General features: G+C 46.0%; 1 protein-coding gene across 1 annotated transcript; it reads left to right on the forward strand.

The window, feature by feature from the left end:
• Positions 1 to 3,131: 3,131 nt before the first annotated feature.
• On the forward strand, positions 3,132 to 13,511 carry ZBTB2 (zinc finger and BTB domain containing 2). Its single transcript, XM_039567906.1, has 3 exons — positions 3,132 to 3,331; positions 7,088 to 7,271; positions 9,257 to 13,511. Exons 2-3 carry the CDS (start codon positions 7,099 to 7,101, stop codon positions 10,617 to 10,619), a joined length of 1,536 nt encoding a protein of 511 aa, XP_039423840.1. The 5' UTR covers positions 3,132 to 3,331; positions 7,088 to 7,098; the 3' UTR covers positions 10,620 to 13,511.
• Positions 13,512 to 23,540: the final 10,029 nt, after the last annotated feature.

The following is a 23,540-nucleotide window of genomic DNA, read 5'->3' on the forward strand; positions in this document are numbered from 1 at the left end:
TCCTCCCACTGCTCAAGTGACTTTTCACTCAGATTAGCAGACACTTCCGTCATCCTATTAACACTTAAATCATCAGCAGTATGCTCATTTACAATGTAAAGTATGATCTTATCAGACAAAATGCTGCCTCTAATCCAAGTACGTGCAGATCAAAGTAAAACCCAAAACCTAGGGACTGATGCTGTCATCAACAGCATCACACCTAACTAAAAATGTGCTCAAATGTATAGCACTATCTCAAACAGTCTGAACAGTCCTTTCAAAACGTTATAAAACTGGGAAAGAAATCCTAATCAAGTACCTCTAGGAACTCAGGAGGAAAAACCAGCACATAAAAACTAAAAGCACAGTAATGCCACTTAATGAGACATGAATAAATTTTTATTACAATTTCAGGTGCATGGATTGTAACCTAGAAAACAAACAAACCCAAAACTCAGAAGAAGAGACAGAAGTAGTATTTTGGATTCACATCATAAATTGGGTGTCCCAAATGCACCAGTTGAACTGCTTATCACTCCCTGTCACCCAGGTGACATGTCTCAGGTGTCAGTCAGTACTGAAATTCTGAAGTTTGTCAGCATTATACTCAACACAGCCTTCTTTCTACTGAATCCAACAGGATTAGAAACTGCATTATTCTGGATTCAAGTACTGCAGTCCAAATAAAGATGATTTAAAGCTGAATTATGAGCTATTAATAATATGAATAAACCATAGCTAAGTTAATTTTTCTCCAGTTCAGAGACAGCAGAGAGGAGAATCCCACACGAATGCCAACACACAAGTAAGCAAGTGCAGCATAAAAGAGAAAAAGAGGCCACAAAGCCTGCCAGATATCTGCCAGAAACACACTGGTTTTCCTAAGTAGCCCACTCAATTAAATTAAAAATCATATCATTTTTTCAGTATCTTCCATGAGAATGAGACAGATCATCAGACACTAAGCAACTTGAGTTCAAATGCCCATCTACTCTCTTTACTTTGTACTTAGTTTGCAAAACTGAAATGCAAGGGAAACCATTCAGGGGAAAAAATTGCCAAGTAGACTGGTTAAATACACTCTATAAACTTTCTGCCACATGCTCACATTGCAGAACTCAAAAGAGTTGTGCTGAACTACAATGGACATGTTTTTAACATCTCAGCTATTCGAGGTGGGTCTTAAAGATGAAGTTCTGTTCAGCTGCTTTATTCAAAGTACTGGAATAGCAGCAGACAAACTGTCAGCTCCATTAGAATTAAAAGTTGTTGGGTTTTGGGGTTGGTTTGCTGGGGTTTTTTAAGACTTCACTAGTCTTAAAAACCTGTACTTTCCAAGTGCAGTTTAACTTGGGTAAATAAATTAATATTCATGAGCTATTTGATACAAACAGACTCAAGCTGTGCCTATCAAGACATCCATTAATTTCAGTGGGAGATGGCTTAGTCAGACTCACATAAAACTGGCCTAATCCTTTATCAGTTTAGATCCTGTAAAAGTAACAATAGCCTGGGATGGCTGCAGTCATCTGTGGATCTACAAAACAGACAAGATACAAAACTCCTCCTCCCCATCAGCACACCTGCTGTCAAGATGCAAAATTCAAAGTTTGGGCATTTTTTTCCATAGTACATCTTATTTAACTGTGGTGGAAACAACACCCCAGGTACAGCTAGCCCCCTAAATGCTTGTGTAAAGAAGTACCTTAAAAAAGGTAATAATCATCTGGACCTAATTCAGACAGTTGGCATTGCAGCATATGCTGTTCCCCATGAACAACAAAAAGTATGTTGTAGGACAGCAGGAGCAGGGCTCCAAGGGAGCGGGTGCAAAGGAAACCCCTTTAACTGTTGCTGGCCAAACATCTTCCCACAAGGTCTTCAACAACAACAACAAAGTTTCTCTCTGAAAACGTTTCTGTCCATGCCACAGCTCCGCTTAGCAGATGTATCCGCGCTGTCCCTGGACTGATTCCCTGCTTGGAGAAATCACGTCCAAGGGCTTCCCGGCGTCTTGTAGAAGACGGCATCCCTGCTCCACACTAGCAGCTCTGACTTAATATTTCTGCAAGACCAACAATTTTTTCCACGTATCGCAGACATACGTGTATTTCCATGTATGTCTGTTGGTGCATTTCTTTATGCAGTTTTATAAGCATCCATGGATTATTCTACAGCATGCCTCAGATTTGGATAAAACAAGGCCTTGCTGCAGCCACCTTCCCTCCGCACTCCACCACAACAAAATCTGCCACTGTGGGAAGTTGCAGATGTAATTTTTACATATGACAGCTATATCATCTAAAAAGGCAAGTTCAGAACACCCGCTTCCAATAACCTGCGTCCAGCTCAACAGACTGCAAGCAGACCCAACCTTTCCCCTTCTGTACTCTGAATCACTCTTTTTGACAACTGAACTTGTAACCTCCCATCTGACAGCTCAGCCACGGCGTGCCCAGGGCAGTTTCACAGAGATCGGTCCCACGCCGCCCCTTCCCGGCGCACCGAACCGAGACTGGCTATAAATGACACCTGGAGAGCAGCCAGGGTGACGCAGAGGAGGGCACCGGCTCTCAGAGTTCGTGCCCGAGAGGCCCGGGACACCGCGTCCTGCCTCTGCCGGCCCGTCCCCGTTTCCCACATCCCCGGCGATTCCGCGGGAAGCGCAGGGACGCACCTGCGCCCGCCACTCCTCCCCGGCAGCGAGCGGGAGGGCAGCACCGGGCGGCATCCATCCCTCCATCCCACGCCCGCCGCCAAGCACCGCCCGGCGGGAGCCGCTCGGTGCCCCCCGGCGGCGGCACCGAGCAGCCTCTGCCGCCGCGGCGAGGCCGGACGGGCGCCGGGAAGGCGGCGGCAGGCGCGGCACAGCACGGCCCCATCCCATCCCATCCCTTCCCGGCCCCGCACGCCACCACGATCCCCGTTATCCCGCAGCGCTTGAGGCGGAGGGGGGTGCAGGGGGCCACACCGGCTGCCGCCGCCCGGGAGTTTTAAAGGGGCAGCGCGCCTCGCTAGGACGGGAGCAGCGGCTTTGGCCCAGGGGTGCCCGGAGGGCGGGAGGGCCGCTCCCGTTCCCGGTGGTGGGGCGGGCACGGAGGGAGGGGCGGGGGCTGGGTGTCTCCCGCTGCCGCTGCCGCCACAGCGCTCGCCGCCTCCCCTCCCCCACGGCGGGGGCTCCTCGCCGCAGCCTCTGTGCTCCGCTCCCGGTCATGTGACCCGAACGTAACCGGACAGGAAAAGCCGCCGCCGCCGCCGCCGCCGCGCTGACTCCGTTGTTGCTGCTGCCGGGCGCGGAGACGGCGGCGGCCCCCGCGCGGCGCCACCCGGCGGCCCCCACGCCCCCCAGGTGAGCGAGCACCGGCCGCGCCGCGCCCGCCCCGCGGGGCAGCCCGGCCCCGCCGCCCGCACGTGCGCCCGGCCCCGTCGCGCCGGCCGCGGCCCGGGCTGAAGCGGCGGCGGCGGGGGCGCGGCGGGGCCTGCTCGGCCCTACCTCCGCATTGTGTGCGAGGGGCGCCCCGGGCCCCGCCGGGCCGAGGGGGCGCAGGGCGGGAGGTGGAACTGCCCGGTGAATCCCCGCCGGGCCGGGCCGGGCTGGACCGGGCCGGGCGGCTCTATCCGGGACACGGTACGGGGGGGAGGGGGGGGGGGGGGGATGGGTGCGCACCGAGGGGAGGGCCGGGCCGAGCCGGAGGGGAGTGGGTGGGTCGCGGAGAGGGAGGGAGAGAGGGAGGGGGCCGGGCGGGCCGGTACCGCCCGGCACCGGGCTCGGCTCGGCCGGTTGAGGCCCGCGCTCCCTCCCTCCCGCCCCCTCCGGCGGCGGTGGCGGCGGCGGCAGCAGCAGCAGCAGCGGGATCCGGCGCGCGTGGGGCGGGGCGGCCCCGCCTGTCCCCCGTCCCCCCCGGCGGATTGGGATGGGCCGGCCCTGGCGGCGGCGGCGGCGGCGGCTCTTCCCGTCTCGCGCGCCCTGGCGGCTCCGCTCGCGCTGCGTCTCGCGCGCCGTCTCCGTCCCGTCCGTGCGCGCGTGGCGTGCGCGGGGGGGGCGGCGGGCGGGGCCAGGAGGAGGAGGGAGGGGCGGGGCGCAGCCAGTGAGAGCGGCGCGCGGCCGCCCGGCCTTCCGCCCCGGCGGCCAATGGGAGGGCGCCGTCCCCGCCCGCGCAGCGGCCGAGCGTGCTCCGGGCATGGAGGGGGCGCGCGGCTGGACACGCCCCCGGCCCCGGACAAGGCGGGAGCGCCCCGGCGGCGGGGGCGGGAGGCAGGGAAGGGGCGCGCGCCGTCCCGTCCCGTCCCGTCCCGTCCCGTCCCGTCCCGTCCCGTCCCGTCCCGTCCTGGCGGCCGGGCCGGGCCGGGCCGGGCCGGGGCCCATCGCGGGTCCCCGCCCGCTGCTCGGGGTGAGGGCGAAGGCCGAGTGGGCGGCTGCCGCCGCTCCGGGAGGTGCGGCGCGTCTGTGAGCGGCCGGGGCCGGGCCGCCGTCGGAGCGGGAGCAGCGCCGCGGGCTCGGTGCTCTCGAGGCTCGGTGCCCGGAGTGCGAGGGCAGAGCGGGAAGCGCCGTGCCCGAGCTGTCCCCTGCCAGCCCGGTTGTCTGCCCGTGCCCCGCGCACTCCCGCGGGGTGGTACCGGCGCTTCCCCGGTGTTATCTTGGGCTTGTGTGTACCCTTTTCCCTGCGCGGTCTCCGAAGCGAACACCCTTCCCGATCGGGCTCGCCCCCGCGCGGCTTCTCACCCAGCGTTGAACAGATTAGGTAATTTCCAAAGCCGTGGCAGAGCGGGGCCGGGCCAGGGAAGGACTGTCCCCACGGGGTTTCAGGGCGCAACAAGTATTTCACACTTGTTGAATCGGTCAGCACTGAAGTACGCCCTTGCCGGTGTTAATCACCATTTTATTTAGCTAAGGGTAAAATTCCTGAGCACACCCATACCTATAATGTACAACGTGCTTTCCTCGCTCTTATCATCTGCCCTGTGATTTCCTCAGAGTGTAATTCCTGTAGTGCTTTTAGCTAGGGCATTTAAATATAATCCAGATACATGCAAAACACAACGTTGTGCACACGTATCATTTTTTAAAAAGATCGGTTCAGGTCTCTGATGAAGGGCCTGCTGTTTGGGTAAGAGCAAAACTCCAAACCAAACAAACTTAGGACGGTAATAGCTAGAAAGAATGCCTGTCTGGCTTAGAGTGCCCTCACATCGGTGGTTTGCTCTGCTTGGCAAGTTTTGTTGTCCAAGTGCAAACGAGACTGAATTAAAAAATGTAGAACACATTAATAATCTAAATTAAAGGTTAAAAAAAAATGTCTAGTGTGTTTTCTGTAACATCACCCTCATGGCGCATCTTGCAGTATTAAATAACACCAAGCATAATTTTTGTTCTTGCTGATAGCAAGTATTCCCTCTTGTGGAGAGAGGAAGAGAATTTTAGCATATTGTATGTACAAACTTAGTTATCCAAACATTATTTTAGGGAGGAGACTATGTACCTAAAGAGAGCTGAAACCTTTTTCTCTTATTAACTGTAGGAAAATAATCAGCTGTATCTTACACTGTATTTCTTTCTTTGTCTTTGCACACCTGTCTCCAGTGAGTTCTGATCTCGTGTGAATGCAAAGGAATGCATTTGGCCGGCCTGGTTATTGCTTTAAATATGAGGGAATTCTTCCCTGTCCAGCAAGTAGAAATACTTGCTTCTCCAATGACTAAACATACTGGCATATGTGGGATACACTTCTGTTCTCTTTCCCAAAAAGCCGTGCTCTTACTGTGTAAAAGAAACAAGGCACTTGAACCTGACTTAAAATTTTGATAACTTCCTGCTAAGTTTAGAGGAGAAAACACCCAAGACTTTTTATAAACCTTTTGGTCCACTTCTAGTTTCACCTTCTCTTTCTGTTCTGTTCTGGTTCTGTTCTGGGCATTACATGGCCAGGAATTTTTTTGGCTTCTCTTGCTGTTTTATATGTTTATGTACAGATCTACATTGCTTCATACTTTCACTTTTTTTGACCAAAGCTCTATTTGCTTTGATTAACTTTGTATCTGCTCGTTGATCTTACTAGCCCTATATTCGTCCATCCATCCAACCATGGGTAACTGCCCTAATGTGTTTTCCTGGCTATTTTTTTTCCCCCAAAGTTACCAATTTTTGCTTCCAAGGCTGCCCTTGAATCCTTGAGAAAAAGTTTATAGCTCTTAGGTAGTGCTTTATGGGCAGCCTCCAGCAGGTGGTACAAGGAGGTGCCTGGGAGGGTGAGGGGCTGTGGAAGCCCTGGCCTAGGGGGGCTTGGGTCAGTGCCACGTTTCACCGTTCGTTATCCTACCTGGTGCTGAAGGCTGGCCATGGACAGAACTGCACCTCTCACTCTTTCAGTTTCTTGATTTGCTAGGCAGGCATGAGGCATGCAGACTTCTTAAAAATGCTGTTGTGGCTGGTCTCAGTAAATAGATCAATAATTGTTAGGTGAAATTATAGTCCAGAGGGCTTGCCAATACCTAGAATGAATTCACTGTATGAGCCTGGGAAGATTCAGGTGTGTATCTGGTGTTTCCCAGGAGAGGGCATAACCATCACAAATGTTTGGTTATCTAATGTTGAACTTGGATTCAGCTGGATGGACCCATAACTTTTAGGTAAAAGATATAGAGAGACATTAAAATCCAGGTTAAAAATACACTCCCACCAACATAGGTGAGGGTGACTGACGTCAGAAATTCAGCTTTCCTATTTGAGCAGACAGGTAGCAACCAAAACACTTTCTTTTTCCTATTGTGTATAGGTGTTTTTACTACTTACTAATATATCTTCCTTAGCTATTTATATTTCTGTATCCAAGTACCCACAACATGCCTTTTCAGAACACTTTAGTCGTGGTTCTCCTTTGCTCTTTAAGCCTTGGTAAATCACTCACACCTTTGTGAATTGCATTGCCGATCACGAAAGAGAGATCCTTGCCTATATGTAAGGTATCTTTTATACAGTAACTTGTGGTTAAGATGTGTTACTAAAGTATGGCATCTGGATATTGGAGAAAATATCTGTTAAGAGACAGCTACTGTTGCATCTGTGCATCTACTGTTAAGTTTTACATGAAAGTCATTTGCTTTTCAGAGTGTAAAAAAATGGATTTGGCCAACCATGGACTTATTCTGCTGCAGCAGCTAAATGCTCAGAGAGAGTTCGGTTTCCTGTGTGACTGCACAGTTGCCATTGGGGATGTCTACTTCAAGGCACACAAATCTGTCCTCGCTTCTTTCTCCAACTACTTCAAGATGTTGTTTGTTCATCAAACCAGGTAACTGTAAAAAGGTTCACCATTTAAATGTTGTTCAGTTAACTAAGCTAAGGAAGTCTAGAAACATTTTGAAACAAAAATGTTCTTTTTGCTTCTTGCTCTGACATAAGGAGTATGGAATCCAGTCTTATCTCCAAACTAGAACCTCACTTTAGAACATGTTCAAGTTGAACTGTGATTCATTAACAGTAATTTTATAATTCAGCACAAGTTCTTTATCCTTAAAAAAGCATAGAACATAGAATTTCTACAGTTGAGTACTTCAAGGATCCTGTCTTCTTTCCTGCACTTTCCTTCCCCCACTTACTATCTTCTGCTCTGTCTTGACACTGTTCTTGACATTTGTGTAACGTTACATACAACCCAGTAAGTATTTGCTAGGAGGTTTTGAGAAATAAACTTACAAAAGAGGTGTATGTGTTTCATTTCTTTGCAGTTTTTCAGTCAGTTAAATGGTAAAATACTACATGGTGGAAAATAAGGGGGTTTGTGGTACTTTTCTTTCTGTGTTTGGTTTTTTTTTTTTTGTACCACAGCCTTACATTGAAGACATTGAAAAGATCACCAAAGTGTGAGACCACTCTAAAGATTTTTTGGTCTTTTTCCAAAATACTTGAAATAACTCAGAAAGTTTATGTTAAGTGAGTCACACTCTTAACTCATTGGCTAAGAGTTCTTAGCCAAAAGTGAACTGCTAGGACAGAAGTGCATTTGCACTTCTGAAACAGTACTGCAGGCAGATGTATCAGTCTTGATGCTCCATCAAGAGCACACAGTCATCTTTGGAAAACAGCATTGCAAGGTTTACTTTTGAGTCATATATCTGAATTCAGAAACAGTCACAGAGAGAGCTCGAGAAGGGTGTACCTCAAGAAATGGAAGAATTGCCTATAATTTCATCCTCAGCTTGGTAGCCTATGGTAGTTAGAGCATTCAGGCCACAGCACGCAGTCATGTCCATTTCTGAATTTCTGTGTTTTATTTATGTTTGTTTTTAATAGAGGAGCTACAAATACTTCTGAAAAATAATTAGAATCCCAGTTCCTCTCTGGTTAGCTAACTGAGCTAACCAAGATGTTCCGTGTTTTCTTTCTTCTTCTGAGAACCTTGCCTTGCGTTCTGCACGGAAATACAGCTTTGGCTAGAGCAGTGGTAGCTGTCTCAGTCCTGAGCATCGTAAAGGTTGATGCATAGGGCACACTGAGCTGGAGGGTGGTGTTGGCTTCAGTCCTGTTGGGCTGAAGAAAGCATCACAGCCTAAGCATCTTCCTTTGAGTGCTCTAACCAAGGGACTGCTAGGCTGACCAGGCGGTCCACTGGTGCTGCTGTTTCTCCTTCCCTATTCAAGGAAAGAAGCTGCTGTTCTGCGGCGTAAGGAACCTGGACTCCATGGGTTACACCTGTTGCATCAGATGCCCAGGGGGATTCACACCCTGTCCCGCATGGTTTCTGGATCGTAATGCACTTGGGACAGTGCGATACCACACACTTGCAGAACTGTAGCTGTAAACCCTAGTGGGACATAGAAGCCCAGCAGGGAAGTGCCAGATGAATTTTAGGTGTTTTCAGGGTTAAATACTGAGAAGAGTTTAATGGACTGTGAATTTAGAGTCCCATGCTAGCAGGTTTTAATTTAGCTACAGATGTGTTTGAATCCAGCCAAGAAAAGGGGAAAAATGTCTTTGTAGTTTACAAAATATATTAATATGTGACACCACATTTGCAACAAGCAGTTTAGAATGGTATAGATTGCAATGGGACAGCTTTTCTTTCAAGCTGGTTACTTCACTGAGGAAAAAAGTCATCTTTCAAGTAGCTCCTAAGTTTAGCTCTTTTACAGTAAATCATTTCTGTTAATATTCATTGCAGATTCTGTCTTTTGAATTTAAGTAGAAGCCTCCTATTTTTATCAAGGCTTGAATAACCTAGAACTGGAAAAAAATATTTTCCTTATCTCTTGTTTATAATTTTGTTTCACCTTTCAGTGAATGTGTCCGTTTGAAAGCGACCGACATACAACCAGATATCTTCAGTTATCTCTTGCATTTGATGTACACTGGGAAGATGGCACCACAACTCATTGACCCAGTTCGACTAGAACAGGGAATAAAGTTTCTGCATGCATATCCACTAATTCAAGAGGCCAGCCTTGCAAGTCAGGGAACTTTTTCTCACCCGGATCAAGTCTTTCCATTAGCATCTTCATTATATGGCATTCAGATTGCAGATCACCAGATAAGACATCCCACTAAGGTTACGTCAGCGACTGACAAACTTGGGCGAGAACCACGGCCACAGACATCACGGATGAACCAAGAGCAGGTTTCTGAAGGCTCACAGCTCTCGCAGTTGGGTGCAAATCTGCCACAAGTGACCCGGACAAATATGTCTGCTTCTGACCCGTTGCCATCTTCTCTATCTCCAGAATTGGTATCTGCTGCTGGTAATAATTCACCTTCGGGAGAAGAGGCCAACATGGAAGCATCTTCTTCAGATGAACAGCCTGCCTCTCTCACGATTGCACATGTCAAGCCAAGCATTATGAAAAGGAATGGAAGCTTCCCAAAATACTATGCCTGTCACCTCTGTGGTCGCCGGTTCAATCTGCGCAGCAGTTTGCGGGAGCACCTGCAGATCCACACAGGAGTTCCCTTCACATCTAGCCAGCAGGGAGAAAGTAATATTTCTTTGTCTCTCTGTAACAACACAGCTGATAAAGACGCCATGGAAGTGCCTGAAGCAGGGATGATTAGTGACAGCGAGCTGCAGCAGATCTCAGACTCTCCAATAATTGATGGGCAGCAGCAGTCAGAGACACCTCCCCCCTCTGATATCGCAGACATTGACAACCTGGAGCAGGCAGATCAAGAGAGGGAGGTAAAGAGACGGAAATACGAATGCTCCATCTGTGGTCGCAAATTTATTCAGAAAAGCCACTGGAGGGAGCACATGTACATACACACAGGCAAGCCCTTCAAGTGCAGCACTTGTGACAAAAGCTTTTGTAGGGCTAACCAGGCTGCCAGACACGTGTGCCTAAACCAGAGCATGGACACGTACACGATGGTGGATAAACAGACTCTGGAGCTCTGTACTTTTGAGGAAGGCAGTCAAATGGACAACATGTTAGTACAGACCAACAAGCCCTACAAATGTAACTTGTGTGACAAAACTTTTTCAACTCCCAATGAAGTAGTCAAACATTCGTGCCAAAATCAAAACTCTGTCTTTACACTAGAAGAAGATCGTTCCATTCTGTTAGGTGGTGGGGACACAGAAGCCTCAGAGACTGATAATGCAGTGTTAGCCTCCATCAAAAAGGAGCAGGAAGCAGTGTTGTTGGACTGAATGTGAAACCTATATCAATTTTTTAAAGTTTCTTTACTCATTTTTTATTAAACCAATTTTTTCCTCCCCCTACCTCTTACCTCACTTATCCCCGCCATCTTTTCCAGCAACCTCCTTCCCACCCTTTGTCTTCAACAACCAGAACTGTACTGGCACATTAGGAAATTGGACTTTGCCTCTCCCACCAAAACAAACAAAAAAGCTCTTGCATCAAACCACAACAAAATTGATTTTAATACAAAGGAACGTAAAAAAACAATCCAGCTAACTATGTTGATAGTATTAGTTATTCCAAATTTAATAGATTTTAAACAAAATTTAGATTGCTTAAAAGTGTATTTAGATACAATGATGAGTGTAACGAGAAACAGAGTATCAGTTTGGTAAGCAAAGGATATATGTATTTTAGTTTCCCTGGTAGAAGGCATTTTGAGATCTGGCAGATTAAACACCATGCTCTTTACAAGTCCACATGCAAGTCAATTAAGGTTATAACCTAAGCCCTCAGAACTTTTCTCAAGGAATGCAGAAATCTCTGTTCATTGAGTTAAAAAGAGCTGAGGGTGTTGGTTTTCTTTTAGCTGTATGTTTTCCTTCAAGTATGCCTTTGGGTATCTGTTTCAGAGTCAAGCAAAGTCGTTACTTAGTCAAATTTTGACTAAAGTAGCTGTAATAGTAATGTGATGGCAATCTTTATATATATATATATATACTGTATATGTATAAAGATTTATATATATATAAAGTGTTTGTGTGTATATTTGGTACAGGTAAATAAATGCACACATCCTTTTTAAGTAACTGGCCATCTACTCTCAGATTCAGCCTGGAATGTCTTTTAGTTGTTCAACAGAACTAGTCATTGCACAGGTTACTTTTAACCAAATTTGAAACGTCCTGAGCTGTGTGCATTTTTATTGACCTGTTGAAGAGAAGCCAATAGGTAAGTGTTGTCACCCAAGCTACCAAGGAAACTAGAGAAGTGGCATACTGGTGAGCACTGCACCATCGCTAGTGCAGCACGTGCGTGTGTTGTTAGCTATATATAGGTTTGAGTCATTCTGGATGAAAGGAGAGAGAAAAGCTTTATTCCCTTACTCAGGCAAGGAATGTCCATGATTTCATTTGGTCTAATGGCATGAGTTAAGAGGGAGAAAAAGTGGTGTTCTAGCAACAGGGGATCATGGTTGTTTTAAAATGAATCTGTAGTGCTGGCTGGGAAATTCTGCTCTATGAGAGTCCTGTTATTTTGAAAGCCAAGACGAAGCCTGCAAAAACTGAAAGGATGAATTCTGTAGTTTTAGTTACTGCTGATGGTAGTACTGCATCTTTGTGTTAAAAATCAAGTTGTTGATTTTTGTTATTTCATATAGATGCCCAGATTTTTTGCTGGTAGCCTAAAAACCTAAAGTGACAGCAGCAGTGAAGCCCACTGAGCAATTACTGGGCCAGCAGAAGGCGTAAGTGGACAGAAAAAGTGCCCCATCATAAATGGAGACAGTGTGTGTTTGGGGGGAGGGGTGGGAGAGGGCAAGTCACAAACCACAGCTCTTCTCTGTGTGTACGTTTAAACTGAATATCATCTTTTTGTGTATAGTTAAGTTCTCAGATTTGTAAGTTTTTATACATCATTTCATTGAATAAAAACTGAATTAAATGGGATATGATTTATTGAGTTGAAGGTGAAAGGTTGCCGGTGTTCGGTCTTCCTGAATGAGCTCTTGCTGAATCAGTTTAAAAGCCAAGTGATGTATCCTGTTCATCAGACTAAAACCTCTGTCACACAAGTGAACAGTGAGCTTACTAAAATTTAAGGTGGATTTAGCACAAAAAGTTACTACATACTAGACTTTTTCCCAGTTTATTATAATATGACAGTTACTGTAAAGTTTATTGTAAGTGGTATTGATTTTATTATCTCTCTTGTATTAGATTTAAAATCAATTTACTTCAAAGTATAGAAGTCTTTTTGAGATAAAAAAATAACATCTTACAGAATTATTTTAGTGTTTCCCATTTTAAAACTTCTTTAGGATCTTCATCTACCAATATAATTCCCCTAAATGTGGGGTTTATTTAATCTTCCTTAAAAATGCTCTCAGAGTAGAAAAACAAAAGAATAAATCTTTCCTAGTTCAGGGTAATGTCAGCTTTTGAGGTATCTGTGGTTTAGGGGATAGTCACAAGTTCATTTCCAAAATGACTGAAGCTGCTAAAGGTGCTGCCACCTCAGCTGTTAGTTACTGCTTAGATGCTGTTTTTGCTTTTCATTCCAGAGCTCTGCTCTGGGGCAAAGTACAACAGTTCAGCTCAACTCTCCAGGTGGCTGGTTGTTTCGGGGTGCACATGGCCACACCATTTATTGTGAGACATTATTCCTGCTCCCACCTTTCCTTCTCCACTCTTTGGACATCATGATGTTTGCTCAGTTACATGTTGAATGGACTCAAGTGAAAAACAACCAGTCTTAAAAAGTGCTATATTTTCTGTCAAGTTTGTTCCTTATTTTAGCTCTGCAGAAGGTTTTGAACAACTCACAGATTGTGCAAGGATGGAGATGAGCCGGGAAGAGGCTTTACTGAAGCCAGTGTTGCTGCTAGCAACATCCAGGATGTAGAAGATGGGAAGTGGTGACTCCCACTTGGGCAGGTAGCTCCTCTGGAGGGCAGTGTGGCCTTGCAGGCCGGTGTGCTGCCCAGCAAGAAGGAGCAAGGTAGGGCAGGGAACAAGCAGCCGTGGAAGGAGTTGGTTATGACTACTGCTGCTACAAGGAACGTGAAATTGCAGGCTCAGCAGAGATACTTTCACCTGTTAATATTTATTCTTATGAAATAACACTGTCGGGTAAAGAGAAAAAAAAAAAATCACAATAAAGAGACTGTTTTAATATGTGTCGAGCTATGATAATGGTGTCTTTTAAATACCCTTTTATTGTCTGATGCTCCATAGGGATGTTAAAGTCATTGCCTTTCAACTGCTTGAGCAGTTTTGTTTATCTACAATGAATTAGAAACTATTAGAAATTGTATTATTAACAGCTGCATCAAGAATTTGGGAAATTACAGCACAGATGCAATTTGGTTCAAGATTCTTCATTTAAACTCTGAATTATTATTACTGTTAGAGATAACTTCAGGGTTTATTTTTCAGTGTTTGACTTGGAGATTTGTGGCTGAGTTGCTCATTGATCACTCAGTCTGCTCACCTGCTGAAGTTGTGAATTTTCTACCAAACGAAAGCAGACTGCTGAGAAATTGGTGAAAATCTGCCATCATTCAAGGCTGCGGGCTGGAACTTCAGCCCCATGTTTTTCCAAAGGAGTATCTTCGAAGTTAATTTCCATGGCATGTCACTTGACATCTCTGCCTTCACTTCAAAAGTACGAAACATCTACAAATCCATCTGCTCCAACAGAGGGTTATCACTTCTGAAAGTGAAGTTTGCAGTCCATTGCAATCAATTATTTTTGTATCAAGTATCTTCTTAGTCACTGGTCTGATAATTATTCTGCTTCTGCAGAGGGAGAATTTATCAGAAGATGCTTGGGTTACAAACATTGAATACTTAAAATTGGGCTCTTGTTTACACTGCAGGACCTTCAGTTGCTGTCTTGATGTTTAGAAAATCTGGCTGGCTCTTCAGCTCCAAATCCCACAAAATAAAAGCCTCAGTCACAAAAAGTTGTCAGTTGCAAGAAAAAAAAAGAAATAGATTTCATTCTGTTTACTTTAAATAGCTTCTTTGACATTGCAACATATTTTACATTAATTAAAGGAGACCTGGTTAGACAAGAGCAGGTGCTGTGGTGCCTGGTGGCATCACAATCTCTCAGTATTTTTTTCCCAATCTGCTTAACAGCAGGATTACCTTCTTTGGGTATTTTGCCTTTTGGAGAGTAATAATAGTTCTTTGGATACCTTCAGCCCAAGCACTTAAAGATAAAATTGATTCATTCTTAACCAAGTTAAAGTAATTTTCCTTGATTGTATTTCCACACCTTTTAATCTTAAAAAGTAAACACAAATAAGGGAAGTTCATTTTGGAATTCTGTCATTGACTCTCTTATTTATTGCTTCCCAAAAGTCAACAAATGTATTAGGATACTTCATAGCTATGAATGATAAGGAGTAATCAGGTTATTTAAAAAAAATACAATTGAAAACCAATTAACATTCATACTTCAACACTGTAAATGTTACACTGTTAATTACAGCAGCACACTTTGGTTAATGAAATCTAGGTGACAGACTACCAGTGGTGATGGAGGCTGGCCGTCTAAATAGCCCAGCTGTTACTCGACCTGAGACAGTGTTTCCATTTCTACAGCTCTTATTTTGTTCTTTTGTTTTTGTTTGTAAAAATGCCCATTGGCACTGGATAATGAAATCCCACTCATACCAGAAGTAGAACAAAACAGAAAGAAGCAAGAAGTCTTTTGCAACACCCTTCATTAATGTGTATTTGCCAAATGATCTGTGATCATCTCTAGAAATAAGAGAAACTCACCGTCCTTAAATACGGGCTTCTATCAAGCCTGCCATTAAGAAGGACATAAATATTGATGAAATTTAGCCAAAGCATGTAACACATTTCCTCTGCAGTGCAGCCTTGGTGCTGTGATGTTGGTGCATCTGTGCTTTTGAACAGGTCATGTGTGCCAAGATGCAAGAGCTCAGCATGGCCTTGGAGTGGCTGGCATTCCTTGCAGTGCCAGTGTTTTAGTCCTTGTGCCAAAGGAGCTGCCAGCAGGACTTCCTCATATTCAGTCCAGACCTATTGCCTTGGGCAAAACTGAAGCCTTCCTGGAACCTTAGGAAGCCTGCTCAGGGAAGAGAGAAGCAGAGCCACAAAATGAAAGTTAGCACAAATGTTCACTTACTGTACTGCTCTGTGGAGTGTGGAGGAGGTACCCAGCACTCCGGCATGCCTCAGCACAGATCCATGGCCTGTATCCAATCTGCTGACTGTGTCAGGACTCACTTTGAAGCAGCTCATACACTTTTTAAGGGAGCTTTCTGATCAGTCCATTGTTTCCTTCTATCCTTAACCTCTCAACCATACAGTTAAAGCATTTTCTATTTTGTTACTATTATATTGTGCAATTCCAGTTTCAGCAGTGAATTATTTTATGTATTGCCATTGTTTATTTGGGTCTCTCAAATTCACAGAACAATATATTCTGTCAGTCAAGCTTTATTTCGTGAGCTTATTAGGTAAAAATCAAACCAGGGTTCAATCCCCTTTTGATAAACTGGTCTCATCTTTCAATTTTCTAATGTGTTGCTTCAACAATTCACATGTTCATTAACTCAGGAACTGACTAAACTACATGCTTATGAGCAAGAGAGTTGCCTGGCTGAGGGTGAGGGTGCTCATCCTTCCTCTGCATCACGCTGCAGGTGTCCCCTCCATCACCCTAGGAAGCAAGGAGTCTCAGCAGCCTGGCTTCTGCCGGACCTGCTGCCAAAGGCTTTTGGGGTTAGCTGGTTATTCCTGCCTCCCAGAGCAGAAGCCTGGACCACACCTTTGCTGTGGCTTGTTGCAGCTCACTCTGAAGACTTCCAGGCTCATCAGAAGCTGCCAAGCAGTCACTTCTGCAAGGCTGCAGGCACAGCAGCCCTGATTTTCTGGCCTCAGCAGCAGCACAGCTGCCGCTCTTCTTGCAGCCCCAGCACTTCCGCCAGCACAGGCCGGGTGTTAAACTTCCAGCATGGGCTTCCCATCCCAGCACGAGCAGGTCTTTCCTGAGCATCCTATAAAAGGGTAAAGTCTGGAAAATGGGGAGGGTCAGGTCCTTCCACCCCAACAGCAGTGCTTGAAAGATGCGAAGGGAAATAGTCACTCAAAGCATGTGACTGGCAGCTGATGAGGAAAGGAAGGTGATGCCCCATCGGCAAACCAGCACCACTCCAGCTGCTGGCTCACAGTTCTCCATAGACGTATACACAGAATATAGAGTCATGATTGTTCGATAGTAATAATATTATTCTTTGATATGATTGCATTCTTACTCAGAATTAAATTTTTTTAATCTCATTTTGAGGCACCTTTGCAATGCTGATAACAGAAGGGGACCCAGAACAAGTCCTGATTTGTGCAGAAGAGCTGAAAAAGAACCTTTGTGGAAACTTCATCCTTCTTCACTGAGTTTATTAAAGTTCAAAATTTTCATGCCATTTTTAATAAAACTATAGTATGATATTCATTTTAAAAAAACCATACTACAGGCATGACTTGAAGGCTGTAAGTGTTGCTGTGCATCTCTCCTGTCACATAGGAAATGTCTCAGAGCAAAGGGCCACAATGTTACCAGAGTTCTATCTGCTGCAAGTGAAACAAAAGCAAACATCAGTAGAAGGAATCAGCTGAAAAATAGATCACCTTTCATCTGTGTGCAGAGCTGCGCCAGACAGATTAGAAAGCTAACATGTGGTGAAACAGCAGCTCAAACTAAATGAGGAGAGTCTGAAAGAGCTGAGCAGTTACTCAGGAAGCAGCCACCTAAACTGTGAAGCTGTGATCATGCCTGTAAGAACACCACCTTTCCTGTTTTGGGGTGGGGTTTGGTTTTTTTTTGTTTTGCTTTGGTATTTTTTGTATTATATTAACTGTTTCTTCTTAGAAGAGTGGAAATGTGTAAGGCACAGAAATAACACTGAGATATTTTACATTTATAGAGGATTTTGACATTGCAGTGGTTTCTGTGATAACTTTGCATGGTGGGTGTGACACTTGGGCAGCTTGCAAAGACAGCACTTGCAACCTGCACAGTTCTATGAATCTATGCAGTCAGACCGTGCCCCTAACTTAGAGCAAGAGTGGAAGCAGGAGCTTCTGCCTTTCAATGCCTGTCACAGATGGAATTGAGAACACGTGGCTTCTGCTCTGCCAGCACAGGGCTAGCAGCACTCTGATGAGTTCTCCTCTCAGGGCTGGTGCTTTCCCCTTGCCCCTTCCAGCAAGAGAAGGTGCTACCAAATGCAGTACACTCGCTTCAGGGAATGGGAGCACCACCTTCAGTGCTCCTTAGCTCGAGGGTCAGAAATCTCTTAGCATGGGATTTGTATCTGTGTCTTAAAGAGAAGAGCATACTAGGAATTTGGAAATGATGATTGTATTGATGCTTTTTCCACCCTTCCCCCCATCATAGATAGGTTGTTTTGTGCTCTAAGAAGAAGCTGACTTACAGAAATGAAATGTCATCAATTCCTGTATCCTTGGTGGACCCATGAGAAAGTCATCTAGTGTTGCAATGTCATAGAAAACATTTCCCTGCTTCTGACACTACTGCAAGGAAGTGTGAGGTGATGGTTCCCTCTATAACTGGCCGTGCTGGTGGGCTCCTCCAGAGTGCTTACAGGAGCTGAGGTTTGGCATGGTGAGAGGAAAAAAGTGCAGCTGCTGCTGCCAAGAGGATTTATTTGCTCTGTCATGTAGCTGCCAGTAGCGGTACTTCCTTGCAGTGCCACACCTCCATGGTGACTCTTACATGAGAAATGAGCACATCTATTTCCTGTTGCTGTCAAGGAACGCAATTAAACATGGCTCTGAGAGCTGGGAAATAGAGATACAATGACAGTGGCACTTAGCACTGATGTCTGCCACTGAGCATAACCAGGGTTTGCAAAGTAGTAACACTCCAGGCTTCAAGAGGTCTCCTGGACAGAGCTGAACTGCTCTGCCTGAAGTGAAGCAGGCAGTTTTGCAGAAGTGCCAGCTTACGAAGTGCTATAGACAAGGGCAGCTCCTCAGTCCGTGTTTAAAACCTACCAGCTGAGTGGCAAAATTCTTCTTCGGTGTCTGATGGGACCAAGAAGGGGCATTTCTCGGTACCATCCTGCAGCAAGAAATGTGTTAAGATTACATGGATGAGTTGCTCCAGCTCTAAGAAACCCAAAGGGGACCCCAGGGAAATCAAGCACCTGCTGAAGCAATGGTTAGGTCCAGGAATGGCCCTGCCTCTGACAGGGCCTTTGGTGGCAACATCACACGCTGGAGCAGCCATGCTGGATCTGTCAAGTAGGCCACAACCCCAGTGCTCTCAGACCAGTTCACATCCTGGCCGTGTTCCCCCCCTGCTTCTCATGCTCCTCCTCACCCACAGAGCGAGGAAAACTGAAACGTCTTTGACTTGGGGAAAGCACTACTCAGCAACAAGCACACCATCAGTGTGTCATCAACATTATCCTCATGCTGAGTACAAACACATGGCTCTGTACCAGCTGCTAGGAAGCCAATTAACTCTATCCCAGCCAGAACCAGGACAAGGATAAGGGTTAGGATTGGGAGAGAAACAGAGTGGTAACCTCTCACCAGAACAGGGCTGCAAGAGAGCTGGTGAAAGAAGAGGGAGGCTGTAGAATGTCAGTGTAACAACTGGTAGAGAGTGCAGGCACAGGACACCGCCTGTTCTGCTGGAATGACACCAAACAAGTATTTCAAGCACTGCAGCCTCTAAGCAGAATGTGATTTTCTCCCCTTCTCTCTCAGTCTTTCCTAATTTCAGCTTCAGTTTTCCCTTCACTTGAGAGCATGTGCAGTACATGCCCCTGTTTCTGTCCCTGTCTCACAATAGGAAAAGGGAGTAGGAGGGAGAGGAATCCTTCCTGCCTTCCATGAGGGGAGTGAGTTATCTTCCATGATCCTGGCTCTGTTGTGCAAACCTTGGCATGGAGCACACGTGTAGCTATACTGAGCATTAAAGGCATTGCTTTTTATGACCGTGACAAAAAGGTAAGGTCTTCAAAGGGTAACCATCAGCACCCCTGAATCAAGCCTCATGGATAAAGCTCCTGACTCTGCCACAGCCTTGCCACTTGTTCTCTAAGACCGGCATCTGTCCAAAAGGCACATGAATGCTCAGTGTATCCAACAGAAAGAAGAGAATTATGAAAGTTTTATTAACGACAATATACTCTCTCAAGATTATCTTATTTTCCCAAGCAGTTCTTAGAGATGGAGAAAAAAAGGTCTCAGTTAAGCAAATGCATAAAATGGTCTCGGGAGAGGCTACACCTACCATCTTTCCTGATGCAGATTTCACTGACGTGTAAAAGGCTTTCGGAGTGAGGAGATAAACACTCATGCTCTTCGCTTTTCAAAAAGCTTTATTAGAGGGGAAGTGCATTTGCCTTCATGATGACCCTACTGCCCAGCTTCATGACCTTCCTCTAAAGTCATAGTCTCTGGTTTCCTATTCAAAATAATTTTTCTTTTTGTCATTATTTTATAGCAGTCTTATTGTTACATATGACTGCATTCTTACATTCTATTTGGACCCCAAAGTGACTTGATGTTGCATGGGTCCAGGTCTTGCTCTAATCCCCAGAAATATCCCTTCTCTCTCACGTGGATGTGTAGTGAGAGGGGCCACATAGGGCAGATGAATTCCCGTGACTGAAACACATTCATGGTTTTCTTTAATAGATCTAGGGGGTGTCTTATGTTGTGGGTTCATTTCCAGATTGCACTTTTCTTTATGGAGTAGTCAGATTATTATTCTTAATCCTGGAATATGTCCCCTCCAAGATCCTAAAGTCTCTAGCACGGCACATAACTAATTTCTTATTCTGGGGCAGTGATAATCTTTGGATTTCTTGTAGCACCTGTTTTTCTCCCACCTGTCCATCTGACTCCCCAAAAGATGAATTCATGACTGGGCTCTTGTTCCTGTTCTGCTGGTATCTCTACCCCAGCTGACTGTGGCTGTGTTGTCACGAGTGTCCATAGTCTGTACAGGTTTTGTGAAGCAGCCGCCTCTTCCATCACTGATGCACTGCCTCACAGTGACCTCTTGTGGAAATTTTAACATTTCCAGCTCTTCAGGCAATGAGCATGAGCTACACGTATGCTAGGACTACAGTTTAAACTTTGGAATAAAGTAAATGTACAGTGAAGTCCCTGCCAGATGAGAGCAAACCTCATCTGATCTGCCCCCGGTGCTGGGGGTCATGAAAAACATTTCTTTCACGTCGATAGTTGCCATCCATCATTACGAGGACTGACTGTATCAGCCATACTGGGAACAGATGCAGTGAGTGGTTTGGCAGCAGCTGTCGGGCCTCCATAATCTGCTGTTATTTGCTTCTTGCCATGTGGGTGCCTAAGAGACCACATCCTTAAAACCCTCTGCCATGGTCATTACTTTTTTTTGTACTGTGTCACCACCATCCCTGGGTATGGATCCCAGAAGATTATTATGAAGAGAGCAGCTCAGCTAATTGATGTAAAACAGGTGTTGTCTCTACATTTAGCTGACTTAGAGTTTGCTCTTTGTCTAAGTACATTTTCCACAACCGCTTTCCACAAAGCAAAACCCATTTTGCTTTCTCCTTTTCACACAGAGACAGGCTGGCTCTTCTTCTTTTCCATTACCTTTATTTTAGTTGAGGTTGTCCTCTGGTTTTTGCCATTTGTGGTATAAACTGGGTGTATCTGCCCCTGCCAGCCTCGGGACTTGGTGCCTTTGAGTGCTCTGCAGCCTGCTGCAGGACAGGGCTGCCAGAGTCCCTTCTGCCCCGTTCTCTGGCTTTCCAGTGCAGCCCCTGGGTATGGGGATGCTGCCAAGGGGATGCTCTTTGGGGTGCACAGTGGCTGCCCCTGTGGAGTCTTGGCCGTGGCCATATAAATGCTTCTTCTAGCACTTTCCCAGTCTCATGGCACCAAATACAGCAGCGATCTAGAACTGAGCCTGCATTTTCCCTTCAGAGCCCACTAAAGCAGCTCATCGTTTCACACGTCTGTTTTGTGCACATACATCACTAATGCAAGCTAACACTCTGTTCTGCTTTTTGCTCTTTAACAGCTGCCAGGGCTGGATGGAATTTCAGCTAACCGGGAAGACAACAGCTAGAAGTTACTGCCTTTGCCACATCAATTTCTCCACCTTTGGGGTTATTACATGAAGCAGGAGATACGGTTCTACACACATTTAAGGCGCAGCCTGGGTCGGTTTTTCCTCTTGGTTTCTTTTTGCGAGAAGCCCCACCCAGATGAGCCCTCCGGGCGGTGTGCAGGGACAGCACTAGATGGTGCAGTCACACCAGTGCAAGCACCGGGGCCGTCCGCAAGGACAGCCCCTGCGCACCCCGGAGAGCATCCCGGCAGCACCCCCATACCCAGCGGCTGCCCTGGAAAGCCGAAAGGAAGGGCAGAAGGGCAGCCCTGTCCCGCAGCAGAATTGTCCCGGAGAGCAGAGACCTTTGCACGGCGGGCTGCGGAGCACTCAAAGGCACCAAGAGCCCAGGCTGGCAGGGGCAGGTACACCAGGGAAAATATGCCTCGAGAGGGTGTTTTGTGTCCCCAACACAGCAGCAGCACTGCCAGGAGAGACCCATGAGCTGATAAGCAGGTGGCAGAAGAATTTCAGCGCGGCGGAAACACCGGCACTTCCCTGCACACCATGTTCCAGCTGCGCCAGGGAAGTGCGAGGCCATGGAGAAGCAATTGTCTGAGCTTCAGTGCAGCTGCTGAAGTTCCCTGTCCCCAGGTCCAGAGAGGGGACAGAGCCTGAGCATGTCCTGCCAGAGGAGGGTGCACGTATGCACCCACATGTGTGTGCACACACAAAGCACACTAATGTCCAGCTGCTCCTCCAGCCCAGAGCGCTGCCTTAGGAAGGGCTGAAAAATACTAATTCTCCAAGCATCAGCAGTACTGCTCCCTCTGTTTAGCCTTCCTCCTCTCTGCTTAAAAACCAGTGTATCTTCTCACTTTAGGGTCACTCTGTTCTCATTGTTTGGTTGCATTTTGAGATCACAACAGAATTAGAAAGAGCTGTACATTTTTCCCGGGAACATTGAAACAGCCTAACCTCAGCACTGCTCTCTTGACAGTCTATTTTAGGCTCTTCAGGCTGATGAATCATTAATACTTCAGGCTAGCCCATTTAAAATTCAAACATAACCTTCTAAACTTTGGTCTGTGTGCTGTATTTAGAGTAGGAGCTGGTAGAGGGTTTTGGCGTCTCCCTTAAGAAAATAGGTAATGAGCGGGAAAATTGAGCTTTACACTTCGAAGATCATTATTAGTTAACCATACACTTTCATGTTTCTGGTTTTTAGCAAATTTTTAAAAGCTCTCTTACTTGCCTTTCCTCTTGCAGAAAGGAGAGCAGTAGCTTCACACTATCTTTGGTTCACTGCTAAATGTTATTTTAAAGCTATGAGCTTATCTTTAAAGTGAAGATACTCTTACTTCAAATGTTAATATAAATGTATGAACATATTCTTTAAAGAGCACTTCATCCTTGAGAAGCCACAGTGACCATACTATCTGCATTCCTGCAAACAGGTCACAAATTCACATTCAATAAAAGCACTCATTGCTTTTCAACTCATTTAAATCTTTTTCTGGTTTTGCAGATTGTGGAGCGTCTCTTGATTTTTTTCCTAATGCCAAGTCTGTCATAATGAACATTCTGTTTCCAGTAGCAGCAATCTTGTATCACTTGATGCATGTTGGTATCCACTCCTGCAGTCCTCCAGCTGTGCTCTTCTGCGTCCCTGCTTGTTGGCAGAGCCACCCACCGTCACTCTCCTGCTAGTTTTACTTTGCTGCTCAATGGGGGAACTTAATCAATACCTTTCATAGTTTACAATTCAAAATTCAAGTATTATTTTTTCAGTGATATGCCAAGGTTCCTGGTTTCTATGGTATAACGTAGAACTACAGCAGGTTGGTTTTTCATAGCTCATCATCACTGTGCTCCTGTACATTAGTCAAAACTAAAAATAGGATTTTGAGGGGTTTTAGGTAAAATCATCTCTACTGCTTAGATTGTAAGATTTGATGCTACACAAGTGATCCAAGCTCTCAATAGGAAAGAGAAAACAAAATGTGATGCCTCTTCTATTGGAAAAATAAGTAACTAATAACAGGAACATCCAGTGCCTTGAGACACATCAAGGAATATTTACAGAA

Source organism: Corvus cornix, chromosome 3 (genome assembly GCF_000738735.6).
Source record: "Corvus cornix cornix isolate S_Up_H32 chromosome 3, ASM73873v5, whole genome shotgun sequence".
Classification (NCBI taxonomy): Eukaryota; Metazoa; Chordata; class Aves; order Passeriformes; family Corvidae; genus Corvus; species Corvus cornix.